This window comes from Benincasa hispida, chromosome 12, assembly GCF_027475165.1.
Source record: "Benincasa hispida cultivar pf3 chromosome 12, pf3_genome.v1.1, whole genome shotgun sequence".
NCBI classification, from domain to species: domain Eukaryota; kingdom Viridiplantae; phylum Streptophyta; class Magnoliopsida; order Cucurbitales; family Cucurbitaceae; genus Benincasa; species Benincasa hispida.
The window spans coordinates 62,510,104-62,519,678 of NC_143489.1; the positions used below are offsets into that span (position 1 = coordinate 62,510,104).

The window sequence follows — 9,575 nt, forward strand, 5'->3', positions numbered from 1 at the left end:
TCATGACGATCGGTAAAACAGACCATAATAGCCACTTCCTTAAATCATGTTGAAATTCTTGCAATTCACAAGACTAGTCGAGAATGTGTATGGCTAAGATCAATGACTGTACATTCGTGAAACATATAGTTTATCTTCTAGTAAAAATCTTCCAACGATATTATACGAAGACAACGAAAAATGCATATCCTAAATTAAAGGGGATATATTAAAGTAGATAGAAAAAAACATATTTTACTGAAGCTTTTCTACATCCATGATCTTGAAGAAAATTACGACATCACCGTACAACAAATTTGTTTGAAAGATAATCTAGTAGACTTATTTACAAAGGCATTACATGTTGCAACCTTTGAAAAACTGGTGCACAACATTGGACAAGTGATGTTTCCATGAGAGGGAGTAAATATACCTTTTAAAAGTACCAGATTATATGAAATATGTATTCTTTTTTCTTCACTGGAATTTTTTTCCTAGTAGGTTTTTTCCTAGTAAGGTTTTAACGAGGTATATTTCATATAGACATATAAGAGAGAGTATTATAAATATGTTAAATTAGGTATGATGTAGATGCCCATTATTAGTGTCCATTGGCTATGTGTTATTTATCCATTATCCTGTGTGTTGTCCATGTGTTTCAAGATTGCGTACTATTGGTGTCCATGTAATCCATCTCATACTTGCCAAATTGCTTATAAATAATGACACTTGGTGGGTTTTAAAAGACAAAAATATTGGTAATCAATCTAAAAAGATTGGATAAAGTGGAGAAATAAATTATTTGTTAATTTATTTACCTTTGTTATTTATTTATTTATATATTATATTATATTTATTTATTTTATTATATATTTGTTTGCACGAGGTTTTCAGAGAAACTTGTTTCGCAGAGTTGAACTTGGATTTTGTATTAATTTTAGTATAACGAGCACAGTCTCTAATACATAATCCTTTACTACCTTCAAAATAAATTATAATCTTTAAGCTGGTTGATTTTCTTGAATGATCGACTTTTTGGTTTGTCGATTTTCTTAGATGATCGACCTTTGGGTTTGATGATCTTCTTAGATGATCGGTTTTCAAGCTTGATGATTTTCTTAGATGATCGGCTTTCGAGATGATTTTCTTGGAAGCCTTTCTTAGATGACTGGCCGTAGGCTTAATGATCTTCTTGGATGAGCCTTTAGGCTTGATGATCTTCTTGATGATGGGTATTAGAAGCGTATTTCGTGGAGTTAAACTTGTGTTAATGTAGATTTGATGCGGATGTGGTTCGATTTTTAATACTTTATCCATTGACTCCGCATGGATATTCTTGAAGTTGGAGTCTTGGAAGAATACTTGCTTCAGTAATCATGGGATCTTCTCAATTGGTGACCCCCATAAATGAAGAGAACTCCTCTATTTATAGTGTTCTCAGGTAGGTTTTGTGGACTTGGCTTGGTGGTACATGGACCTGACCCTTGGGCCCAACTAATTAAATTTGGGTCTTATTTGACATTTGGGTCAAATTAAACATATTTTTGGGCTAATATTTAATTGGGTCAAAACAATTAATTTGATCAAACCGTCAAGAAAAAAATACATACAACATCTGGACTCACTAATTTATATATTCAATTTCAATTTGGGACATATGTAAATCTTCAATTGGTCTCAAATTTCATTATTTATATTTTCGTCTAAATGACATTAAAATTTATGATTGGTCCAAATTTTTTTATTTAATAATAATATTATTATATTATATTTTCTCCCTATTTATATTTTCATGTGCGCTTCTCAAATTCATTTTTAAATTTGGATTTTTCTTTTTTTATCTTGAATCGTTTTTACTTTTAAGTTTTATCCCTACCGAGTCTTCCACAAATGAAAAACCAACGAATTTGCCAGTTCCCAAACCAATAGACAGCACCGCTTCCTGGCCATCATCTGCATCCATCTTTCTAAGCCATTCTTCAAACCGATAGTTATTGAACATCCGTCGCGGAGAAGAAGCCATGCCTGACGGTTGCAGCATCAGAGCCATTTGGATCTTCAGCAACTTCGACGCTGTTATTTTCTCCAGGTTAGCTCTTGTTCTTTTGATTTTCCTTGAACGCATGAACAAGAATCGATGTAGTTTGGATTTTTCTTTGGCGTCGCAATTGAATTGCTCGATCATTTCTTTTCATTTTAGAATTCATCCGTTTGTTTTCTTTTCGAATTAGCGATACTTGCTTGATACCGTTTCTTCTCTCTATGGAATCGTACTTCAAATGTAGAACTACTTCCTCACTGGTAATTAACTTTTGGTTTTGATGTTTCTGGTGGATATTTTTGGTGAGGCATTTGAGAGAAGGGAAGTTGAGAAAAATTGCTACAAGGCAAACGATGTGGTTGTATATTTAATAATGCCGGATTCTTCATAATTCAGTAGCCTAATATTCGAATTTCACCTTTATTTCATTCTCTAAGTCCTTCTTCGATTGCCTTTTCTTTACAGGAGGTTTCCAGTGGTAGAGAGGCGGTGGCGAACTGCATGCAAGACCGAGAATGATAGATGTACGTCAGACGACATAACATCTAGCGTGTCTCCAGTACTTCCTAATGATTCGGAGTTAGCTGCTGCATTTGTTGAGAGAAAGAAAAGGTTAGTTGAGATTGTTATTTCTTTCTTTCTTTCTACTAAGTCGATGTCCTAGTTGTAATGTACTTGATTTTAGTGTCACTTTTCTGATGTACATCAAATGAAATATCAATCTCCCACAGATCTTTGTGATCATTAAGTGTTTGGTGTGATCTTAGTCTCACAAAACTTTTTCATTGCTAAATGTTATATCAATAAAACACATACAGTAGATATACAGTAGATTTTCTGGTGTTACAGAATATACTAAATACAAGCCGTTTTCATCACTAAGTGTGTCATGTAATATTGTTCTCACTGGTCTTTGTCGATACTTGATGTAATATCAATCAATTGCAGTAGATTTGCTGGCGTCATTGGTTTCATGATATGGTTGTATCTGTCTTTGTTATCATTAAGTGTGTGGCATGATCTTCTTCCCACAAGTTACAAGTCTTTATCATCGTGAAATGTAATATCAATCTATCACTTGCAGTAGATTTATTAATGCTAATGGTTTCATGACTTAATAAGTGCAAATCTTTGTCATCACTAAGTGTGTGGTTTGATCTTATTCTCAGAAAGTACTCTGTTGTTGCTTTTGATGAAGGCTGACTATGAATCAAATTTATGGAAATATGCTGTTATTACTTGTTATTTCATGCACAATTCAGAAAGGGAAACTTTCACAAACAAAAAAAAATGTCAAATTATTTACAGAAATAGCGAAAAAAACACTGATAGATTTCTATCAATATCTATCACATAGTATCAATAATAGACTTCTACCAGTTTCTGTCACCGGTAGATACTAATAGACTTTTATCATCCTCTATCAGCCTCTATAAAAAAAGTTTGAATTTTGCTATTTTGTGTAAATAATTTCTTTTATTTTTCTATTTTTGAAAATTCCCCATTTAGAAAAAAGGATTTTTTGGTCATAAAAGTTCTCAAGTTTTGATTCTCAAATTTGATGAGTGCTTGGTACTCCTCTCATCCTCCCCCTCTTTATTGCTATCAATTTTCCATCTTTGTACAGAGAGGGATCTGCCCATGGGTTTGGCATTCGCGTTATTCAGTCATCTGAGGGAAGTGATTCTTGGATCGATGACCCTATTACACGACATATCATTGGACTTCATGTGAAGAAAGAAGAAGGGAGTAGCATCTTTATATGGCCCCTAATACTGAACATAAAGAGTCATTATTCCATTCTTGTGTTGCCTTTGGTTGAACCACATCACATAAAACATTATGCAAGTTTGTGCAGAAGATCTGATTGTGGTAGTGCTATTGGAGCAGAAAGTTCCTTATCTTCCCTACTGCTTGATCTTCCTTCCATTACAGGGTAAGGTAAGTTATTTGCTCTATTTTATTAGGAGTAGAATACCATCTCTAATATTTCAATGGCCCTGAAGTGGACCAGTTTTATAATTATTCTACAGGGCATTCGTGGTTGCTCTTGCTATTGGTGATGTAATCACTGGTGATGTGGTTGAACCTGATGTCCTCGTCAGTTCATCTCCATCTGTTGGGGGTTTATTGGATTCATTAACAGGCAGCATAGGAATATCAGGAATCTCTGCTAGGGCAAAACCTGTACCCTCTCCCAGCACATCTGGCACTCCTTCTAGCAATACCGTGGCAGGAGCTCTTAATTCAGATGTCCCTAGGCCTTTGGATAAAGATGCACTTAGATCTTTCATAAGCAGTTCAATGCCATTTGGTTGGTATTTGGTATTACTCTATATCACTTTTTCAAAATTTATTTCTTTGTTGGTGCAGGTTTATGTATCTGACTGGCCTCCTGTTTCTCTCTTTTGGTGCTAATTATATGCTAGGAACACCCTTGGATCTAAGCTATACCAATATATTTTCTATCAAAGTAAATGGTTTTTCTTCATCAGATCTGCCTCCTGCTGATGTTAAACAACCAGCATGGAAGCCATATCTGTATAAAGGGAAGCAGAGAGTGATACTTACGATTCATGAGATCATTAATGCAGCTATGTATGACAGGGATGAGATTCCAGATAAAATATCAGTTTCTGGTCAAGTAAATTGTCGAGCTGAATTAGAGGGGTTGCCTGATGTTTCCTTCCCCTTAGCAGGGTCGAATAAGGCTCGTATTGAGGGCTTATCATTCCATCCTTGTGCCCAAGTTCCTGAACACGGTGTAGATAAGCAAGCTGTGATGTTTTCTCCCCCTCTTGGTAATTTTGTTTTAATGCGTTATCAGGCAATATGTGCTTCTGGACCTCCTGTTAAAGGATTTTACCAATTATCTATGGTCTCCGAGGATAAAGGTGCTTTTTTGTTCAAGTTGTGTTTGATGGAAGGTTATAAAGCTCCTCTGTGTATGGAATTCTGTACTGTGACTATGCCTTTCCCTAGAAGAAGGATTGTATCTTTCAATGGAACTCCTTCAATTGGAACAGTTTCTACCACCGAACATTCAGTTGAGTGGAAAATTTTAGCGAGTGGACGAGGGCTGTTGGGAAAAAGCATGGAGGCAACTTTTCCTGGAACAATTAGGTTTGCACCATGGCAGATCCAAAGATTGCATTCTTCAAGTTCTGTCACTGCTAGTGTAGAAGAGGTAGATAGTGATGTCGAGGCTGAAAGTGCAAGCAACGTGGTCAATATTGAGGAATTTTTAATGGAAAAAATGAGTAAGGATCTTCCTCCAGTCGAACTAGAGGAGCCATTTTCCTGGCAGGCGTACAATTATGCCAAGGTCAACTTTTCTATAATATTAAGAATTGCAACATTTATTTGCTTAAAGTTTGAAGTTAAGTCTTTTTTTAAAACACAATTTGAAGTTAAATCTTATCATAAAGTATCCGTGATTACATTCTCCTGTTAAATTGAACAACCTCATGTTTCCTATCATTATAATTTATTCTCAAATCCTAGAATTCGAATGTTAACACTTGTTCTGTCCCAGTGTGGCTCTATTCCTGTAATACATTTACTCCAGATGGGTGTTTCAGTGAGTTTGATAACAAACTAACTCGAAATGGAAGGAATTGTTGAATTTGTGCAAGGACCGATCATGGTTTTGAAAATATTTTTTTCCCAACACTTTTTAATTTTGTTATCATTTAGTTCCAACCACTGGTATAGCTTGAATGCCATGGCATGAAACCTTCTGCATCTTCTTCTTGCCTAGCTCATATTAAGAATCAAGGCATCAGAAAATGATTTTTATATAATTATCTTCTTGTGGTTAAGTGAAATGTCCCACTTATCTGTGCTGTCTGATGGCATGTTGGAAATTTTTTGTCTACTTACATGGAAATGCTGTTGTGAAGGAAGCTGCTCTGTATGATCATCAATATTTTTCTTTTGTTATTTTGTGTTCAAAAGGCATTTATGCTTATCCCGTAGCTGGGAAAACCTATTTGTAGGATTAATGATGGTTGGCTGGTACCGATTTGAGACATAGTTTATAGCAAGTTGTCTGAAACACTTTGTCTATTGATTCTTATCTCAAGTATTGTCTATTGATTCTTATCTCAGGTATCGTTCAAGATTTTAGGGGCATCGTTATCAGGAATATCTGTTGATCCTAAATCTGTGAGTTTCTGATCGTGCTTTGCAAATCTCATTCTGGTTTAGTAAGCTAGGCCACTTGTAGTACCGGCACTCATGCAGTGGATCAAACTGCTGAATGCATGCATTCAGCAGTAAATATAGATATTAAACCAGTATGGTTTTAGGTGTAGGTTGACGTACATGGAGTTTTTTTCTTGGGTTGTTAGAGCTTGCTTGCCCAGATTTATTCCACCCCCATTTGAAGTACATTTTCAGCATTCTTTGACAGCCACCTCTTATGTTTATATCATTGTTGAATCTCTTGAATCTCTTCTCATTTTTGTCCGTGCCATTCTAATTCAACTAAACCCTAAGGTTACCAGACAAACGATGTACAATTTCTTTTCTCCCTCAATGTTGAATTCTCTGGTTGTCGATGACAAAATTCTTCAATTATTTGTTAAATCTTATTTTGCTCCTTTTTTTTTTTGATGGTTGCTCCTGCTTGTGGGTTTTGTTTTTTTGTTTTCTTTTATTTGCCTTTTATTCTTCATTTTTTCTCAATCAAAGTTGGTCTTTTGTAAAAAGGAGAGGAAAGAAAAACTTTCCTCCCCTTTGATTTAATTGAGTTGTGAAATGGTTTTTTCTTCATCTTCATTCTTCTCCCATTACGACTCTTGAAGTATAACTTCTTGACATCCATTTTGCCTATCTCCAATAATGCCCAGAATATTTATTCTTGAACGAATATCTTCCCCTTCCTTGCACACAGATAGCTTGTTTTGTGTTTGATTTTATACCATATGGAATTGAAATATATGTTCCATAACTACTTGAATTTTTGTGCTCGTTCAGGTTAGCATTTATCCCGCTGTTAAAGCTCCAGTTGAATTTTCAACCCAGGTTTGTAATTTTACTATAGTGGGCTATTTTTTTAAAAAAATATTTTGTTTTAAAAAATATATTTAAAGTGTGGTACTTTTTTTCAAAAGTACATGTATAATAAGAGTGGGGGACTAGAATCATAGATCTCTTGGGTAGCTAACACATTTGTATGCCAGTTTTTTTAAAGTTTTTTCCCCCACCTACTACTATATGAATCAGTCATATAGTAAATAAAAGGAGAGAGGCAAAAAAGAAAAACCAAAATGTCTTTTTTCCTCTGTTCTACAACTCCATGTATAAGCTTCCATCACATAGCACATTCTTCTAGTATAGTCAAATTCGAACTTTGCACTTTAAACATGCAAAGCTTTTAAAAAAAATTTCCCTATAATGAAATGAAAAGCACTTCTTGTCTGTTAGCTATAATATTGTCGGGTTTCTGTTTATTGAGTTTCTAAAAAAATGTGTTGACCTATTTCTCTCATTATCTAAATGCTGCACAGGTAACTTCAGGGGATTACATTTTGTGGAACACCTTGGATAAGTGCCCATCTGTTGCCCCAGAAAAAATATAGCTGGTAAATGCCACTTTGTTACACAATTTTCGTGATTTTCAGTGGCAACCAGTCTATTACGATTTGGTCATCTCTGCACTTTACGAAGATCTTCTATATTTGCTCTAATAAGGACTTTGTATATTCTTATTGAATTATATTATTTGTTCAAGATTTGTCACACCGGTCAACAAATGATTCCCCGCAGCAGAATTCTGCAGATATATCCTTCTGGTGAGCAGAATTTTGCGCTTGTCACTTTGTAGTCTTTGTTACATTATTCTCTTTTGTACTTTCAACAGTCAAATCTTATTTTACATGCACCGTGAAATTAGGGGTCCAAATAGACGATCTTGTGCTTGTTGAAGACTGCCCTTTTGAGATACTATAATGGTTCTAACATTATAATCCACCAAGATTAGTTTTAGAAAACACTGACTATTGTGTTAGGTTACTATTCAATTTTGTAGTATTCTGATTTGTTATGAAGATGAGTTTTAGAAAACACTGTGATCCTTGTGTTAGGTAACTATGCAATTTCGTTGTACTTTGAATTGTTATTTCATTCTCTATATATTTTGATAGAAAAAAAAATATGCTCTTGAAAAAGAGATGACCCAATTCGTCGCTGGAGTTGGGCTGAAAATGGGCGTCGACCATCCAATTAGATTCATGGTGAATTGGTGAGTGGTTGAAATTATCTTCATGCACACGCAGTATTAGAAAAGCAAAGTTACTACTTTACCCCGTCGTATGGTGTCATACATTTTAGTATTAGTAAACACAACACATTGTTCGTCCATGTTTTGAAATTTATTTTTAAATACTTCTTTTGTCTGCAAAATTAGGTAACTCACATTCTTTTGTTATTTTAATAAGAATTGCTATTGGCTATTAGGTGATATTTTTGTCGAATAAAGTCGTTAATACGAGGAATGATTGTTCAAAACTTTTTTTTTTTTTTAAATGTGATAAGAAATTAAATTGAGGATTTTTGAAATTGTATGACTAAAAAAAATTGAAGAAGATAGATAGATGTATGATTTCCGTCATGTCATGCACATAAGCTAATGATTACATAAGAACATCAAAATCATTGTGCTGAATTTTCTTTATATAATAGATTTATATGTTTCTTTTGATATATATATAAATAATTCTTATTTTGAAGCAGTGGGCACCTGCTTGTCCCGATCTCATTATCAGTGCATGCAGAGGAACTTTTTGGTACTCTCTAATTGCACTTGTCTGCCTGGATGGCTATTTGATGCCCCTCACAATCAGCCTCTCTGGCTTTCTTAAGGTACTCCTTGGTACCCTCAAAATCCTCTCTATCAAATCCTACCTTAGACCACCCTAGAGAGAGAGAATCGCTCATAATTCATACACATATTTTTTTAAAAAAAAATAGATAAGGATAAAATATATTTTTTTTGTTGTTTAGTTTCTATTTTATTTATAAGTTTCTATAGGTTACATATTTAGTTTTTTAATTTTGAATTTGGTTTAAATTTAGTCTTTCGAGTTCAAAATGATTTTACCTTTGAAATTTGAGTTTTGTTTCAATTTGGTATTTAGATTTCAAGATTGATACGTTTAACCTTGATTTTTCACTGAATACTCATTTTCTATCTTTAGTGTTAATGTCTATTAATTAATTTAAAATAATTACGAGAATGATGATGAATTAAGTTTTACTATTTTTTATTTTATATTAGTTTATAGACATTATCACTACCGATTGGAAGTGAGTATTTAATAATAAAAAAAAAATGTTAAAAGTGTAATATTGAAACATTACTCAGATTTCAAGGATATAGTTGTAACATTTTGAGACTTAAATTTAAACTAAGTTTAAAACTTCAGGACTAAAAGTGTAACATTTTAAAATCTACTGACCAAATGAAAATTTTTCCCAATACCTAAGGATTAAAAGGATATTTTTTTAGAAAAATATATGAAATTTACCAGAGAAAAGACATCAATTTAAA

At 33.8% G+C, this 9,575-nt stretch overlaps 1 protein-coding gene across 5 annotated transcripts; it reads left to right on the plus strand.

The window, feature by feature from the left end:
- The first annotated feature begins 1,828 nt into the window (after positions 1–1,828).
- Positions 1,829–8,256, plus strand: LOC120068166 (clathrin adaptor complexes medium subunit family protein). 5 transcript variants are annotated; one of them, XR_005479113.2, is made up of 10 exons: positions 1,829–2,068; positions 2,486–2,632; positions 3,648–3,956; positions 4,054–4,334; positions 4,450–5,345; positions 6,131–6,187; positions 7,001–7,048; positions 7,534–7,608; positions 7,758–7,818; positions 8,170–8,256. XR_005479113.2 is itself a non-coding variant. In XM_039019872.2 (9 exons), exons 1-8 carry the CDS (start codon positions 2,001–2,003, stop codon positions 7,603–7,605), a joined length of 1,878 nt encoding a protein of 625 aa, XP_038875800.1. In that variant the 5' UTR covers positions 1,829–2,000; the 3' UTR covers positions 7,606–7,608; positions 7,758–8,016. The 5 variants fall into 5 exon arrangements, 2 of the variants coding, with proteins under 2 accessions (XP_038875800.1, XP_038875799.1); XR_005479112.2 differs by lacking the exon at positions 8,170–8,256 and adding an exon at positions 7,920–8,089; XR_016525206.1 differs by lacking the exon at positions 8,170–8,256 and adding an exon at positions 7,920–8,089 and having other exon boundaries at positions 7,534–7,818.
- Positions 8,257–9,575: the final 1,319 nt, after the last annotated feature.